This window comes from Nematolebias whitei, chromosome 8, assembly GCF_014905685.2.
Source record: "Nematolebias whitei isolate Nwh7 chromosome 8, NemWhi1, whole genome shotgun sequence".
NCBI classification, from domain to species: Eukaryota; Metazoa; Chordata; class Actinopteri; order Cyprinodontiformes; family Rivulidae; genus Nematolebias; species Nematolebias whitei.
In genome coordinates this window covers 13,952,347-13,970,693 of record NC_056505.1, presented here as the reverse complement: position 1 = coordinate 13,970,693, position 18,347 = coordinate 13,952,347, and the positions used below count along the sequence as shown (strand labels likewise).

Sequence of the window (18,347 nt, the reverse complement as noted above, 5' to 3'; positions counted from 1 at the left end):
TGAAGGCTTGAAACACAAGAGTCAGGGTGGCTTCTGGGTAATACCAGATGGCTAGGCCTCAGACTGACGAAGCCTCTTGGATGAGGGGCGAAACGTTTCTTTTTAACAAAAAAAACGAAGTCCAGATGACATGATTCAACCTTTTTTGTTGTTATATACCTGGATGACTGAGAAAACAAACTTTGTGTTTTTGAAACCATTAGTGAAAAGGCCAGACTTCAGGGGTATCTGAGGCAGGCTTGAAACACAAGAGTCAGGGTGGCTTCTGGGTAATACCAGATGGCTAGGCCTCAGACTGACGAAGCCTCTTGGATGAGGGGCAAAACGTTTCTTTTTAACAAAAAAAACGAAGTCCAGATGACATGATTCAACCTTTTTTGTTGCTAAAATAAATTGTTAAAAAATGAACAAAATGGGTTTAATCTGAGCAATAATTAAACAATAATTTAAAACCTATCAGAAACCCAGAGGAACTCACCTAGTAGAGGCAGAAATAAAAGAAATTGTGAATTAATCATTGACAAACCTTCAACTGCTGCTTCAGCAGACTATTTTAAAGAAAAAGACGCTAAAAAAAACTACAACTTTTTAGATTAGTTCTCAGCATTTTAGGCGTTTATTTGAAAAACACATACAAAAAGATCATATACAAGACAATAAATAAAAAAGAGACAGAACAGTTTGGGTTAAGCTATGCAACTTTTTGCATCATCATTAGTAATAAATACAGTACAAAATCCACCCAGAGTGAATCCAAAGATATTTTCCACCATATTCATTGATCATGTTATTCTTCATTATGATTTAGCTATTGCTTTCATATTATTGATACATACTTCTACATTTCTATAAAATAGTCAAGATCATAAAACATTGCGCAGTTACAGCAAAACAGCAGTGTGTTGTACAAAGATGGCCACTTCCCTTTTTCACTGGCAGGTTAAAAATCAACGTTTTTTTTCAGCAGCAAAGAAACATCTGAAATTTTCAAGAAGGTACAGCATCATATTAAACACATCTACAGAGCTACTCCCACATACACATAGGAAAACCTGAGAAGGACATGCATTAAAAAGCTTGTGCTTTGAGTTTCTACTGTTCATTCCGGTTCATCAGCTTGAGTTAATACTATGGCTACGGTCCAGTTCAGTCTGGAGTTACGGCGGTTACACTGTGGAAAAGGGGGGCGTGGGGTAAGGCCAGTGAGAGCACGAAATGAAATAATAGTAAGACCAGTCAGCCTTGATCCAATTCGGTACAAGTTAGAATCATTTGCAGGATTAGTAGCGTATTATTAGGAAATGCACACCAAAAAACGTAGTTAGCTTATCATACCAAGGTGTGAAACGTCTATATTGTAAAACCACAGTACACCAGAAGTTTGCTCAAAAAGTCAATGGCTCAAGTTAGCATGTTAGACAAGTCCCATAAATCCCACACAGCCAGCAACATGTAGGAACAAACACTTCTCATGTGGTTCATAAAGTATTAAGCACTAAAATGTGATCTGGAGTGAATGAAGACGGAGAGCATAATAAAACAAGAAAGAAATCAAATGTGAGTTATTGTGACAAGCAAAGCTATTGTATACAATGAAAAGCAAACTAAGACAAACAGGACGGTACCCTGACATCTGCTTCTGAAGAAAGCAGGAGTGATATTTAAAGGAATAGGTCAGATTTTTCAAAGTGTGGAAAGATTATGAACAGTTAATATCTTACCTGCTATAGGTTTCTTTTTGAATGGCCTCAGGCTAAAGAAACATGCTGATTGGATTAACAAGCCAATGAATAGTCTGAATTAGACAAAGGCCAATAAGTGTAAAATTACTTCAATCTAAAAAATATATTTTATGGCAGTTCATGCAAATGCTACTTCATGAAACATTTACATTACATTCGGTTTCTCATTAAACGGTTATTCCAGAAGAAAAGTTTGGACATTCCAGCAGGAAGGCTGCACCCAAACTGCTGCAACTTGTTGCTGCTAGTTGTCTTTACAAATACACAAATTGACTAAAGTAAAGTTGACAGCAATGTAAAATTTACAGGGTAATTTGCATAAGCTGCATTGCTAATATATGAGACTGACATCGTAGTTATAGCTCCTGCTAAATGGAGAAGGTGGAAGGGTGAGGGTGCAAACTTGTGTTTTTAATCCCTTGTTTATTTATTTATTTATTTTTTTTACATTAAATCATATCTTCCTTCAAGACAAAAGCATGCAGTGTTTATGGATTCTATTAACTTCCTTGGTGAGAAAGTAAAATATTAAAACATTTGCTACATTCTACACCCCCTCCCTCACCTTTGCATCAGCTGAGCAACATTAGATGCAAGCTCTCTCTCTAGCAAGATGTAGAGTTGAAAAATTAAGCAAACTCTTTGTTTTTTTACTTTGAAAGCATCTTTGACTGGCTATGAATTTAGAATTATTTAGGAGTGCAATACATGGGCAAGTTTATACATATAAATCTATTCATCCAGATTTTATTTTGAAATCTTCCCAGAGTTCATTGCAGGTGATTGTTATGGGGTTAAACAAACATCCAAGCTAAGCCCAAAAGTGAAAGTTTTGAAAATGATTTACATCGGGTTTCATATTTAAATAAAGCGTGGCCACTACTTGATTGAAAATAAACTTTACATTATTTGATCTCTAGTTTCCCACGTGAAAGTGTGTCGCATTTACACCAACTAAGCATGACTCAAAGGACTATCAGCCTAATCCTCAATCCCATTTTATTTATAATCAGGTGCCCACGATGGCAGTAATCCACTTTGGTCAAGACCCTGTTTAGACTAGTCATTAACTCATCAATCCACTCCAAATGAAATAAACAATTCCTCTAAACTGAGTTATCTCCAACAGGTAGAATACTAACTGTGCACAACCTTTCCACAGAACCCCACTCCAAAAAGACCCGAACCATCACTTTAACAAATAAAACATGAAAAAATCAAATCAAATCAAATTAAGAGATGACATGAGTGGAATGTAATCTAGATCAACAGCACCATGCTGGCTAGGAAACGTGTTGGGAAACACCCCGCAGTCAGTTTCAACAGATTTTTCTCCTTTGTAAAAGAAAACACAGACGGCATGCACAAGCATCCCCACCAACCAATGCATAATGAGGTATTTTTTTAGTATTTTGTGTTATTTTAAATAAATATATTGATTAAATTGCAAAGTTATGAGATAGACATTAAATATTCCACCACAATAGCTAGCTAGCTACAGTTAGTAATAAATAATGATTGTTAAATACTTAAGGCATCTTTAATCACAGCATTCTATGTGAACTAGCAAACCTCCATTTTCATCTTTACGCAGTTTTTTGGTTGGAGGTTTTATACAAAAGTTAAAAATTAAATTGCAACACAAACAGTCAAGTTACCCTCCAAAAGTACACAAGGAAGCATGGAAATATTTTGAACTGAATAAAAACACAAAATCTAGGACAAGAAGTTTCCACACCACCAAACCAAAATATCAGGCAACTCCATATTATAGTGCATTTACAAAACACAAGCTACATCGGAACAACGGTAAATATGTTTTTTGCAGCATTGCAGCTTCTTCTTCACTATGGTTAACCTGGACAAGGTGTGTTGGTACCATGTCCGAATTGGCAGGTGAGCAAAAGGAATAAAATACGTAGGCAATATCTTTAAAAAAAAAAAAAAAAAAAAAAAAAATGGCTAAAAAGAGACGTTTGAAATAAAAATGCTAACAGTTGTTTGGTTGTTTTTTCAAATGGATGGCTTTTTCTCCCTTTCACCCTCCTTCAAGTGAAGTACGCCAACATGGGTCATGCATGATACAAACAGCTTCTATCACTGAACATTTCACAGTTCTAGTAATACCATACACAAGCACCATGAGGGGAAACAAAAGAGCGGGAGGGGCGGGGGGGACAATCATACACATTCTAGCACGTTTCACAGGCAAACTAGTTTGTATTTTCCCTGTAACACCAAACACAGTTTTTATCAAACAGCTGGAGCAACTTGGATTAAATGAGATACACAACGGAGGAGGTTAGAAAAATTACGTGTGCTTGTTCGATAGGCAAAAAGGTTCTGGTAACAATAAAAATGTCACTCCGATGGCAAGACTCAGGCGCCGCATCCTCAAACCCATGCTGGCCTCTGGTGATCGAGCGAGGCCACATAGAGGCGTTGCCGTTAGACACAAATCCGCCTGCAGCTCTCTGAATCCTTTTTTAAGCGTCACACTGGTGTCGGATCGGCGTCTAAGGGCAGCTCTAATCTACTCAGGGTGATTGGGGAAAGGGTACGTGGGCGCATTCTTCTCCTCTATGAATGAGCGGGATCATAATATCACAGATCACATGCACAGACACGGTCCCTGCTTCTAAACTGCTCCACAATATCAAGTACACAGCCCAAGCCTGCCGTACAGCATGCACATCCGAGGCCCCTGCTCTACGCCACAGAGGCCCGACTACGACACTACACACCACTGAAAGCCATGCCTGCAGTTTAGCAAATTAGCATCAACTCTGATGGCATCTACTAACTGTAAATCCATGTTAAGACATGACAGAGGATCTTTTGGCCCTTTTTTTGTCTTTTTCTTACTTTACTCTTAGTCTCGATGCATGTGGTTTAACAAGCTGTGTTCACCCTTCTTTGTAGGCTTATTTTTTTAACAAGTATTTCTCAAAAGGCTTTTGCTTTGCTACACAACACTGTTACTCTGTAAATACTTAGTCAGTACCATGACACCACAAGCGTTCAGCTACAAGAGTTCACACCACACAACCTCATGCTAGTCATTTGATAATGTTCTGTACAGATGTGCTGAGTGAGGGCTTGGACAGAGTGCAGCTTAAAGGATTTTTCACAGGCCTTGGGGGGGGGGGGGGGGGGGGGGGGTGGGTGGATTGGCTGAAAATAACGGCCCTAATACACCACACTGAGCTAGGAGGTTGGTACTCTCTTTGTGGCCGTATGGAGAAATGTGCACAGGGGTGCACAATCTGACAGAATCGTGTGAAGCCTCAGCACATCTGTCCATACATTTCCTACTGTTTGCATCCAATAAAGTCCACTCGGCTGACCTTCCTGTATCTGTGCATCAACCCCCCCTCCCCCGGTCATCTCGCTTTGTGTTGTACGTGAGTGTGCTTTGTTGATCCCTCTGTAGCAGCTGTCTCAGAAGGCAGGCTCTTTGAGTGATGCGGGAGGAAGGGAGGGTGTTTGGCAGAGCTCCCCCTCCCGGAGGGAGGCGATGGAGAATTAACGAGCGCGGATCTGAAGCCGCAGGAGTGGACAGGAGCCATCAACTCTCCGGGGTCAGCTGGGTCTCAATGTCCACTCTGCAGATGGGACACTTCCTGCTGGTGGCCAGCCACTGATCCACACACGCCTGGTGAAAGAGGTGCATGCAGGGTAATCTCCTGGAGAGAGAGGGGAAAAAACATGTTCAGGATTTTAAAATAAATCAAATATAATTTGATCATATCTTGAATTTTGCAGGTAAGTTGTTTTTCCTCCTAAGCCACTTATTTTCTCAGGATAATATGATAATATGAAGTTAGAATCAGATTATCTACTTTTACTGACGTAATGCAACATTATATTTAGTCATATGTGAATTTTCTTGTTTTTCTGTGCATTTCTTTGCAACTAAGTCACATAAATAAGTAAGTTTCTTTCATAGCTATAATATCACACCTATTTCAGAGTTATTAACAGTCACAAATGTATTTTGATCATTACTTAAGTATTTGAGGATAAAAGATCTTTGGATCTACCGGTAGATCTTTTCTGTTTGAGTTTTTGTCTCATGTATGTATGAATATATATATTTTTTTTTTTAAATATACAGTAGTCACTCGTTTATTGTGGTGGATTCGTACCCTAGGAAAAAAAATTCTTATCTAAAGCTTAAGTTTTATCTGGTCTGGTAGAATGAAGCTGGTATCCTTCCCATGCATAAACGTTTCCACCACCTGTTAAAATTATTTGATACGGGGACAATTCGTTACGCCACTAAGACATTCTGCTTAACTACATCACACAGTTTGTTCCTCAGCTTGATTCTATTCACGTTTGTACATTTGTCTGGTTATGCCACACAACCGTGTACACCAAGTTGAGATGAATTAAACTAAACTCTTAAGGATTATTAATTATCATTTGAAAATGTCACCTTATCAATGATAACCATAACCCTTTAGCCGATTATCTCAGTTATGAGAAGGTGGAAAATAAAAACACTGTTAAAAGTATTTACCATTTTATTGCTGACAAATAAAATATTGTATAAACGAAATGAACCAAAATGGGTTGAAACAGCTGTTTCACGCTGGCTTGATTACACCAAGTCAACAGACGTTTAATCTTAGAGAACCGAGTGATGTATGGTCCTGTCGTACCCGGTATTTAACTTTTCTAGGCTCGATCCAGTTGTTGGGCTGTGGCTCAAATTTGACACCAAAATGCATCTCAAGTGACCTCTTGAGATCAAATTTCGCTCATCGTCATTGTCAATTTATTTATATAGCACATAAACACAACAAAAGCTGAACAAAGTGCTTTACAATTTAGTCAAATTAAACTCATTAAAACTAATTAATTCAAATTAATTAATTCAAACGCTCCACAACTCATTTAATTTCCACGAGGAAACCATGACTGCTGCTAAAAAGGCAATTTTCTACTTTCAATGTAGCATTTAAGTTTGACTGAGACATAAAAAGTAGTGAACTTTGGCCACTTTTATTAACCAGTTGAACAAAACAAAAGCTTGTTTTGTCAGAAGATGGGTCATAAATAACTAGAGAAATTGCATTTCCTGCAAAAATGCAGCGCGAATGCATATTGCAGAAGAACTTGCAGAAAAACAGATGAAATTAGCTAAAAAAAATTCTGAATTGTAGATGAAATGTAAGAACAGGCCTAAATTAGCAGAAAGGACAAATATTTGCTGAATTAGGTTTCAAGAAGCAGAAATGAGCACAAAAATTAAGAAATTAGCTAAAAAAGGCTGAAATTAGCAAAAAAAATAGCTGAAATGTAGCTGAAAAGGCAAAAAGAAGCTTAAACTACCATAAGGAAGTGGAAAGAGCTAAAATGAGCTAAAAAAATGTGGAATTAGCTGAAAAGGCTAAAATTAACATAAAACAGCTAAATAGTAGCTGAAATAGCAGAACAAGCAGAAACTAGGATATAAAAGCTAAAAGAAGTGGATATTATCTGGAAAAAAGCTGAAATTAGCAACAAAAAAGGCAAAAAGGAGCTGAAATTACTAGAAGGAAGTGGAAAGAGCACATTTTTGCTGAATTTTGGTGAAAAAAGTTGAAATGTGTGCAAATGTGAAATTAGCTGAAAAAGCTAAGATTAGCATAAAACAGCTAAATAGTAGCTGAACTAGAAGAAATAGTTGAAATTAGCATAGTTAATAAGCTGAAAGGTGCATAACAAGCTGAAATCAGCATAAATAAGTTAATTAGGCTGAACGTAGCAGAAATTACCATGAAAAACTTGAATTTATTTGAAAACAGACAAAATTGGCTAAAAAATGCTAAAAAGTTATAACAAGCTTAAATTAGCAGAAGAAAGTAGAAAGAACACGTTTGCCCAATTGTGCTGAAAGAAGCAGAAATGAGCACAAAAAAGTAGAAATTATCTGAAGGCTGAAATGAGGGGAAAAAAAGTCAGCTGAAAAGTAGCTAAAAAAGCAGAAAGAAGCTGAAATTACCAGAAGGAAGTGCAGAGAGCACTTTTTTGGCCAAAATAGGCTGAAAAAAGTTGAAATAAGTGCAAAAAATATGGCATTAGTCAAAAAAGCTAAAATTAGCATAAAACTGCTAAATAGTAGCTAAAATAGCAGAAAAATCTGAAACTTGCAGAAATGAGCTGAAAGGAGCACAAGAAGCTGAAATTAGCAGAAAGAAGTTAGAAGAAGCTACTCCTAACTGAAGCTGAAAATCAGCTTAAAGTAGCTGAAAGTAGTTGAAAAAAAATTAAATTTGCACAAGGAAGCTAAAAGAAGCTGAACCGGAACAAAATACGAAAGGAGCGGTAAAAGGTCGTAATCAGAGCCGAGTAAAATGAGCTCAATTAATTTTCTATGAGAAAACAAGTGGCAGAAAAGGTTAAATATTTCAAAAATCTAAAGTTGCACCAATACCAAAACTCATAACACCTTTCTCCTGAAAGAGCTGAACGTTTTGATCTATGACTTGTTGAAATAGCACAAACATTGTGGAACGGGAAAGATGCTGAAAAATTTACAGAAGAAAAATGGATCACAATAGTGAATCCTTCATAACAATCACACAATAAACTCCCAAGATTTGCACAGCTGTGTGCACTGTTAATATTTGCATAACTAGAGCTTCTTCTATATATATAAAAAAAAAAAAAGTAACAAGAAAAGAGAGAAGCAAAAAGCTGCACCTGACATCCTCGCCATCTTCCAGCATCGACAGACAAATGGTGCACTTTTCATCTGTGTCCAGCTCCTCATCATCCAGACACAACTTCAGGTCTTGGGGTATTCTCTGCAGAGATAACCACAGAACAGCAAACAGACTTGAATTTTTCAGGAAGCGGTGCCGATGCCTCAGGGGTTTCTGAGTCAGCCAAGTCTGGATTTAAAAAAAAAAAAACCTCTCACCTAATCATCTATTCTAGAGAAGAGAAAATGCAGCAAATGTTCCAGCACTCTTCCCACAGTATTTAGGTCAAATTCAGTGCAGACGTTTGTTTAAATTCATTCCACGTTCATATCTGCAGACAGCAGGATGAGTCATCCCTCACCTCCAACTGGCAGCGCTGCAGCTTCGTCTCATTACTTTTCAAACAGAAGTTTGACCTTTGAACTACGGTATAAGTCATGACTTTCCTCTTTGATCCCTCTGGCCTGGCAGCGCTGCCTTTCGCCATTTCTTTTCTTCACATTTCCTTTGACTTATTTCTTGCCCGGTGCTTTGTCAGAAAGACTTCTACCCAGTCCTACCTTTTTGTACTTGTGGGGGAAAGTGAATCTCTCGATGATAGCTTGGACGGCTCCACGGTTCACACTGCCCAGTCTATCCTCCAACTGCAGAAGCTCCTGTGACAAAAACAAAAGAATTTCTAAGAAAATGTCTCATTTTTGTGATTTCTTTTCTCACAGAGAAATAACAAAATAACACAAACATAACAATTGTCATGAAATTAAAGGCAGACTGGTGTTTTGAAGCATTTGGAACCAAAAATAATTAGATATAAGAGAATCAGTTACACACTTGAGCTTGTCCAGACCATTGGTCACTGACAATTAATTGCATTTGCAATAATATCGCGATACGATAAATTGAGATTTTCTAATCGCAAAGGCTGCAATTTGACTGGTCACGTGATCTGGTTACGTGACTTGCGAGTGAGCGGAGCAAAGCAGAGCAGGAGAAGTCAACACTCGCTTTAACTGGTTGCACAATGGCATCAGGCTTGACAGAAGCTGATACATCTGAAAGTTTGGTACCAAAGAGGGGCAGCACGTCCGTTGTTTGGAATTATTTTAGCTATAAAAAAGAAGACGTTGCGCAACCACAAATCTTTATCAACACTTAAAAAACAACAAAGTCCATGCTCAATAATCCAGGTATACAATCCAACATTTTTCAGTCAGGTCATCTGGACAGTTTCTTTTTTAGTGCTGAAACGTTTCGTCTTCGATCCGGAAGGCTTCATCTTCCGGAATCATCATCCGGAAGGCTTGTATTCATGGATTATTGAGCATGGACTTGGTTGTTTTCAACCAGTTTGACACGACTGTCAACAAGGAAAAGGGCCGGCAATGGAGGAGGGGGCGTGCCAAAGAGACCATCTTAGCACCAACATAGCTGGTTTGTTCCTCTTTGGAGTAAGCTGTTGGGAGAAGAATCAGTTTTGTTGTGTGTTTCCTTGACTGATGAAGCCTTCTGGATCGAAGGCGAAACGTTTCAGCACAAAAAAAGAAACTGTCCAGAAGACCTGACTGAAAAATGTTGAACACTTAAAAAAATCACCACAAAGCCATTTACGATAGTTTCATGGGTAAAATGCCAACGACCAGTGCTTCAACTTCAAGTAAGCAAAGTACCAGCTGACAGGGATCACTGACCAAACTGTTTGAAGGTGTTACTCCATATGAACATAATTCGAAATGGCACGCAGAAAAAACTCTAGCAATAACAGAGTTCATAGCAAAAGACAGGATGCCCATTAATATAGTGACCAAGCCTGGGTTTACAGCTTTGGTAAACACAACGGACAAGCGGTACAGAATGCCCTCACGCACACATTTTAGTCAAATTGCTATCCTGGAGCTATACAAAAAATGCAGAAACAGTTGCAGCGGAGCTGAAAACAGTGAAGTATTTTGCAACTGAAACAGAATGATTTACTGCTTGTGCTTGTTGAAAAATACATGAGAAGATGACGTTGAAAAATAATTGCATATTAAACCGCAGTCACAATATTGAGGTAAAAAATTTTCTATTAGAATATTTTCCAAAATCGTTCAGCCCTATTGGTCACAGATACAAGGATGGTAAATTAGACTGGTGTGTCTGCAGAAACGAGCGAGGGCAAAGCTGCACAGACCTCGTAGCTCTCTCTGACAGCAGAGGCGTGGCGGGAAGGGTTGAGACTTTGCAGAGCCAGCAAGTGCAGTTGGGGATACGGGTAGTTTCTGATCTCATGGACAACCTGGGAAATGACAGAGAAAAGAGGCTGCAGAAATCAAACAAAACAACAAAGACACAGGCCATCCTTGCTTTGGGGGGTAAATATAAGGACGCCAGAAACAAACACCTCAAAACGAACAGGTCTGATTGTACAAGGAAGGTGGGGAGGCTCACCACTTGTGTTGTTGAGGCGTTGTTTCTAGGAAAGTGGTGCATCCTGGGGGAGGTCAAGTAGTGCTGATAGTGCTGCGGTAGCGGGTGGATGTGATACTGGTGAGGGTGCAGTCCAGCATCTACGCTCAGATCCCTGCACGGAATCAGCCAGAGGCACACAAGTACACATATTACAGGCTGCACTGGAAATTAGTTTGTTGGCAGATTCTTGTTAATATATATCTAGATTATAAAAAAAACTAAAATATTTGTAAAAAAAAAAAATGTTTGATTTAAACTACTAAATAACTTTTGAGTTTCTGAAGTAAGTTTAGTTATAAACAGAAACTTCTAGAAATGCTAAAAGAAATTTATAAAGCTGGTGGATATAAAAGTAAATTGTACAGATTGAATGCATATTTAATAAACAGCCAAGACCATTTATTTTCATACAGTTTCTGAGTGCGTCGAATTTTATTGTGTGTTTTATACGACGACAATTAACAAAAATGTGTTCTCCTTTGCGAACCGGAGCTGCAGGAAATGAGTCCAATCTTGATCCAACTTTGTAAAGTTTCTTTACTTAAGCTCATTTTATAAACAGACTATTATATAAAAAAAAAAAATCAACCAATTTTTTTTACTGGAAGAAATACTTGAAACATCATTTCATTGAATGACTTGTGAACTTGAAAACAAAAAATGATGAGAGCCAAACTTCATTTTTAAAAAGATAGTTTTGTTTTTATAGTTTTAAAACAACCGCTATATACAGTGCCTTGTGAAAGTATTCGGCCCCCTTGAACTTTTCAACCTTTTGCCACATTTCAGGCTTCAAACATAAAGATATAAAATTTTAATTTTTTGTGAAGAATCAACAACAAGTGGGACACAATCGTGAAGTGGAATGAAATTTATTGGATGTGTCAAACTTTTTTAACAAATAAAAAACTGAAAAGTGGGGCGTGCAATATTATTCGCCCCCCTTGCGTTAATACTTTGTAGCGCCGCCTTTTGCTGCAGTTCCAGCTGCAAGTCTCTTGGGGTATGTCTCTATCAGTTTTGCACGAGAGACACTGAAATTCTGTCCATTCTTTCTTGCAAAACAGCTCGAGCTCAGTGAGGTTGGATGGAGAGCGTTTGTGAACAGCAGTCCTCAGCTCTTTCCACAGATTCTCGATTGGATTCAGGTCTGGACTTTGACTTGGCCGTTCCAACACCTGGATACGTTTATTTGTGAACCATTCCATTGTAGATTTGGCTTTGTGTTTTGGATCATTGTCTTGTTGGAAGATAAATCTCCGTCCCAGTCTCAGGTCTCTTGCAGACTCAAACTGGTTTTCTTCCAGAATGGTCCTGTATTTGGCCCCATCCATCTTCCCATCAATTCTGACTCTCTTCCCTGTCCCTGTTGACGAAAAGCAGGCCCAAACCATGATGCTGCCACCACCATGTTTGACAGTGGGGATGGTGTGTTCCGGGTGTTGCTTTTACGCCAAACATATTGTTTTGCATTGTGGCCAAACAGTTTGATTTTGGTTTCATCTGACCAGAGCACCTTCTTCCACATGTTTGGTGTGTCTCCCAGGTGCTTGTGTCAAACCTTAAACAACACTTTTTATGGATATCTTTGAGAAATGGCTTTCTTCTTGCCACTCTTCCATAAAGGCCAGATTTGTGCAGTGTACGACTGATTGTTGTCCTATGGACAGACTCTCCCACCTCAGCTGTAGATCTCTGCAGTTCATCCAGAGTGATCATGGGCCTCTTGGCTGCATCTCTGATCAGTCTTCTCCTTGTTCGAGATGAAAGTTTAGAGGGACGGCCTGGTCTTGGTAGATTTGCAGTGGTCTGATACTCCTTCCATTTCAATATGATTGCTTGCACAGTGCTCCTTGGGATGTTTAAAGCTTGGGAAATCTTTTTGTATCCAAATCTGGCTTTAAACTTCTCCACAACAGTATCTCAGACCTGCCTGGTGTGTTCCTTGGTCTTCATGATGCTCTCTGTGCTTTGAACAGAACTCTGAGACTATCACAGAGCAGGTGCATTTATACAGAGACTTGATTACACACAGGTGGATTCTATTTATCATCATCAGTCATTTGGGACAACATTGGATCATTCATAGATCCTCACTGAACTTCTGGAGTGAGTTTGCTGCACTGAAAGTAAAGGGGCCAAATAATATTGCACGCCCCACTTTTCAGTTTTTTATTTGTTAAAAAAGTTTGGCACATCCAATAAATTTAATTCCACTTCACGATTGTGTCCCACTTGTTGATTCTTCACAAAAAATTAACATTTTATATCTTTATGTTTGAAGTCTGAAATGTGGCAAAAGGTTGAAAAATTCAAGGGGGCTGAATACTTTTGCAAGGCACTGTATATATATATATATATATATGCAAATCTTGCATTTACCCTCTTCTTCTCTTAGCCACAAAGGCACAAATCAAACATTTTCCATAACACTTTTTGGGTTTATTCACTCATCTGCAGTCTATAATTTATATGGATTGTGATGAATAAAAATCCCAATACAACAGTATTCCTACTGTCGTTGCAATTACAGTGAGCAAATACCAATATTGCAAGACTGCAACAAATCAAGGACCATAGTATTCATGTTCTGCAACTTATATCACACATTTCAAGCTTTTCTAATTTTGTGCAGCTCTAGATTCAAGAAAGTGTTACATAGTTTTTGAAATATCCGAGATGAATTCTCGATGTGCTGCTCACCAGTCTGTGCCCTCAGCCAGGTAGCGAGGCTGCTGCACAACTGGCTGAGGTGGGACGTGAAGCGGGGGTCCAAACTCGTAGCCAGGTCTCAGTCTGTGGGGCTGGTGAGGAACTCTCTCTGGGGTGCGTCTACTGAGACAAACAACCAAGCATTTGAAAACACCCTAGAAAAAGAGGAGTGACCTTAAAGTTGAAGCCAGGACCAAACTTCTGAGGTTTGTGTCTGTGTCACGCTGCAGGTGGGTGTGGGTACCTGGAGGGTGGCAGGATGTGTCGGTGCTGGGCCTCGAGGATCTGCTGCTGGAGGAGGTATTGCTGGTGTAATGCCTGAGGTAGGAAGGGAGGGGCGTGGATGTCCTGGAACTGGGGAGCTGGCAGGGGGTTGAGGGGCGCGTGGAGTGGAGGGCCATGCTGGTGGCCTGGGGATACCAGGTGGGGGTTAATGCCTGACTGTGGCTGCCCTGGGTGGGGCATTGGAAAGTCCATGGGCAGCGGGGCCTGAGGCCCTAACTGGAAGTGCCTGCAGGAGGTAGCATGGCTGTACTGCTGCTGCCGGTTAAAATGGGATCCTGCGGAGGATAAGGACAAGTTGTCAGGAGTCAGACAGGGAGAAGGGGGGGTGAAATGAGCTGAAATTGTGGGTGAAATGTTGTGTCAGTGTGTGACAGCATGTTAATGAAGCCCTACCTCTTACATAGAGTGAAAAATACTTCTGTGGGGGTGGGAAATGATGGTTACAAGTACCATGAAAATGACAAGCACCTTTTGGTCCTGCACACAAAACGCGAACTTTCCTTTCTTTATCTGTATTTCCAACACCCGGATGGACTCCTTTTCTTCCGATTCAGACAGAGGAGCCGATGAACTCGACCAGTGTTCAAGTGAGGCGTCCAATGCAGCTCACATCTCCTATAATCTGCATCTGACAGCAGGTCAGTGCCGTCAGTGATGAACATTACCTTCACGTCTGCGCGACACAAATGACACTTTTTCTGTTCTACACCGTCACTACAAACTTTGGTTTCATTTTATTCTAAAACAATGTAATCTCTTTGTTTTAAACACCAAGAATGGCTCTTCTTCCACAGGAACATTCAGGAGTGGAGAGGAAATACTTTTTAAAACTCCCCAGCCACAGTTATTTAGCAGTTACAGCAAACGGTCTGTCTGGATCCAACAGTGTGGACAAACAGGCAGTGGAGCTTGTGCTGTGGTGCAATAAGGTTTCTTTGTTTTATTGTAGAACAACTACGAAGTTACAAAAGGGAAATCATGCCTAAATTAACACCCCCCCCCCCCTTTTTTTAGGAAATATCTGCCAAATTAAACCGTATGGAGTAAAGGAAATGAGTTAATACTGTTTTGACATTTTACAACCTAATGAAACCCAAAATGTGCAAAAACTTTGAAAACATCACGTTTCTTCGTTGACAGATGTGAATTCTTATAAAAATAAATCACTAAGGAAATAGGCCAAGTCTACATTGCATTTACTGGGAGCCTGCTTGGAAAAAAAAACGCAGTACGACTTTTAAACAGCCAGCAAAGATAAGCAGTAAGGCTTTTCCAAAAATAAAATTTGAACTCGTCAGTATCTAGATAGGCAGACAAGAGAAGTTACTCGCCGCCATGGGGAGGGGGGTAGGTCAAAGCTTGGGTCTAGACTGCAAGTGACACACTGCGTTTTTAAAGCGACTTCAGTAAAAACGATCACCATGAATGACAGCAGATAGACTCATTCAGGCTCTGTGATGGAGGAAGCGTGGAAATTGTCTATCTTTGTCATAGCAAGAGAGGAGGTGGTTGGGGGGAGTGGAGGGAGAGGGAGGGAGGGGGTCGGGTAGGGACAAGGCAAAGGGGGGGAGGTGTTTCGGGGTGGGACAATAAATGGAAATCAGCAAGAAGCACACTGAAGGTTAGGATAAACACTATTCTTTATTGAAAAATATTAGTATATGTGAAATTCGTGTCTTTTTTTCTTGTTTTGTTTGTAATAATAATAGTATAAATCCATGCAACAAAAACTAAACAACATAGATTGAAGGCAAGGCCCACCATGCTCCATATAGGGTTAAAATAAGAACAAAAGCAGCATCCAATGAGCAGACGTGTTGGCTACAGCACATGATTTCAGTACAGCAAGGGTACATCTTTACTACAGAAAGATTACATTGATTTTCACTAGTCAATGTAGAAAAAAACAACATAAAACAAATCATGAATCATAAATGTGACCATGCACTGAAAAGTACTATTACCAAAACAAAAAAAAAGGTAAATAGAGACCACAACCAAACAGAGACGTTATTACTAATAAGAGGATCTCTTTAGCAGTGCAGGAAAATAGGCATCCCTGTGAAATGGATAGCATTTTGGCCTTATGTTAGTGGGGGTAAAACTGTGATGAATCACCAGTGAGCATGTTTTCCTGCTTTATAATTAAAGAATTTAACGTGCCCATGAGGGCCAGACAGCCCTGACAAGTCAGTGTGATTCAAAGCTTAAAATTTGCAAAAGGGAACGAAAAGATTACACAAAAATGGAGACAGTTATGGCAGGTTGCTGTGCGCAGGTGCAGTGTACTTTAAGTCATGACGGGGGGGAATAAAATGGCATGCATAGGATTTCAATTTGCATGTATTTATAAATTTGGTGTTTTAATTAAAAGTCACTTTGGTAACGTACATTGCACCTTGTGTGAAGAGAAGGATGAGCCGAATTCTGGTGTTCAACAATGCAGTGCAGAGCTTGAGATCATGCAAAATGTATCCACTTTACAGGAATTTACAGCATGTTGTCTAACAAGACTGGATGGGAGGTACACAATGACATTCAACTGATAGTCTAGAAAAGAAGCTAAAATGTTTTTCAACTTAGTGCTACAGCAATTTGACAGAAAAAAAGACAAATTAAAAAAAAAAAGGTGCTGTGTTCTAGGTGTTAGCTGTAGTTTTAGTCTGCTTAACATAAACAATCTATGTCTGAACACATCTTGGGAAAGGGGTGCTTTTAATACCAATGCCGTCTTCTGATGAAAAGAGGAAATGAAGAAGGGATTCACAATACAGCTAAATGCAGAGAACAGGCAGAGGCCACGCCACACCACACAGCAGCAGATGATCATTAGCTACACAATGGGGGGGACGACAAAGATCTGATAAATGCAGAATGTAGAGCCAGCCTCCATACTATGAAACAGGGAAATAAGAACAGAAATAAAAGCACAATGAAATCACTGATGCCACTGTTGTGAAATTAATGTTACACTGTAGCTTCATCTATGTATTACTATGCCCGCACTATTCATGTGTGTGCTTCAGTTCTGCAGCTTCAAACAAGCAGCTGCTGCTTTGCCAATTAGAAAAACAAAATTTAAAAAAAAAAAAAGGAGAGACGAGAAAACCTGATTGATCAGGGAGCAGCATCGATTAGTACCATTTAGCACTGGTGGCAATTAGTAAAATCGCATTGGAAGTCGGCGGCAGCAGCGGATGATCTTCAAATGACATCATCCAGGCACAGATAAGCTGACTGACGGAAGGGGCTACGTCTATTTTGCGGCATTTTAACGCAAGTAAGCGACACTTTCGAGCACAACAGTGGTTGAAAAAAAAAAACATTTCCATACTACAATGAAAAATGCATCGCAATACACCACTTTGTAGGACAACTGTTTGAGCAGGAATGTGTCTTTGTGTGTCAGGCATTTATCGCACCGCCACACTCCAAGCATGCGGAAGCCTTTGTGAGAAATGTTTCCGTTCCAGGACGTAGCCTGGACCGAGAAGGAGCCAGTTAGCATTTCAGTAGCAAGGACATTTTTTTTTTTTTCCTTCTTTCATTAATAAAATAGATATTCCGCGCAAATATACATTGGAAAAAAAAGAAACTTACTTCGTTTGGTAAAGGCTTGTCAATGTGTAGCGAAGTCAAACTGAAGGATTAACGCAGTTTGTGCAATTTTGTGAACGGACTTCCCGATATATTTGTAAGGAAGCTAACATTAGCTAACGCGACGGTGCAACAGCTGCAGTGAATATTAAGATAAACAGGGCACATTTATTTTTTTTTTAAATCGATGTATTAATTAATACCGTACCTCTGTTTCTTACTGAGCCGAAAACGGGAAGAACCAGATATCCTACATGCACTAACACCATCCTGGGATCCGTATGTTATGGTTAAGCCGGGTTATTTGGAGGTGGAGCGGATCTACATTCAGGCGGCTGGTTGTTGCTGGCTAATCTAACGACTGTCTGCCTCCTCGGCTGCTGGTTGTTGCTGCTGACAAAAGCAGACATGTCATTTGACGTCCCGAGCAAAAGAGGGCGATGTTGCACAACTACAGCTGCAAGTATCTCAAGGTTAACCTGTCCGAGTCTGTCAGTTCATTTGACTTATTACAGCATATTCATACAAGTCAAATCCACTAAATAACCAAAGCTTTTCTGTGTCACAAACAGGCACTGAACTAAAAGGAATTACCATCAAGTGTTTCATACATAAAGTGTTGCTGTGTTGCACAGTAAAGGTTACACACAGAAATGAGGTGGTTCTCATCCAACAGCTTTAATTCTAAAAACACGTTTACAGTATAAACACAAATGAGACAGCCACTATCAATGTGTGCTGAACATCTTAATATTAATAAACACCTGCTATGTTTCTTATTTTGAATGTTCAGAAAATACCTTTGGGTTCAGCATTACTTTTATACTGTAAATAAAGCTGTAGTTTCTATACATACATACTTAAATAT

The 18,347-nt window shown here is 39.4% G+C and overlaps 2 protein-coding genes across 3 annotated transcripts in view; one reads left to right on the top strand and one right to left on the bottom strand.

Moving 5' to 3' along the window:
* The window catches only part of LOC119413038 (lipoxygenase homology domain-containing protein 1-like), a 43,941-nt gene extending 38,670 nt beyond the window's left edge, over positions 1-5,271 (top strand). Inside the window, exon 35 of the mRNA XM_037680050.1 lies at positions 5,176-5,271. Within this exon, the coding sequence (XP_037535978.1) occupies positions 5,176-5,271 (96 nt within the window). The remainder of the gene's footprint in view (positions 1-5,175) is intronic.
* Positions 4,986-17,902, bottom strand: rnf165b (ring finger protein 165b). Of its 2 annotated transcripts, none has more exons than XM_037680974.1 (8): positions 17,688-17,902; positions 13,842-14,157; positions 13,589-13,720; positions 10,865-10,997; positions 10,608-10,712; positions 8,998-9,093; positions 8,436-8,539; positions 4,986-5,428 (listed from the first exon to the last, which is right to left on the bottom strand). In XM_037680974.1, exons 1-8 carry the CDS (start codon positions 17,746-17,748, stop codon positions 5,311-5,313), a joined length of 1,065 nt encoding a protein of 354 aa, XP_037536902.1. In that variant the 5' UTR covers positions 17,749-17,902; the 3' UTR covers positions 4,986-5,310. The 2 variants fall into 2 exon arrangements, with proteins under 2 accessions (XP_037536902.1, XP_037536903.1); XM_037680975.1 differs by having other exon boundaries at positions 13,589-13,717.
* Between the last annotated feature and the right edge of the window lie 445 nt (positions 17,903-18,347).

Bases quoted from the DNA above. Each gene is read 5' to 3' on its own strand.
- rnf165b (XM_037680974.1), bottom strand. From the start codon at position 17,748: ATGGTGTTAGTGCATGTAGGATATCTGGTTCTTCCCGTTTTCGGCTCA. The intron at 10,998-13,588 runs GTGAGCAGCACA...GATTCCGTGCAG, and splicing joins CTGGCTGAGGGCACAGACTG to GGATCTGAGCGTAGATGCTG. The intron at 10,713-10,864 runs GTGAGCCTCCCC...GTCATTTCCCAG, and splicing joins ACGCCTCAACAACACAAGTG to GTTGTCCATGAGATCAGAAA.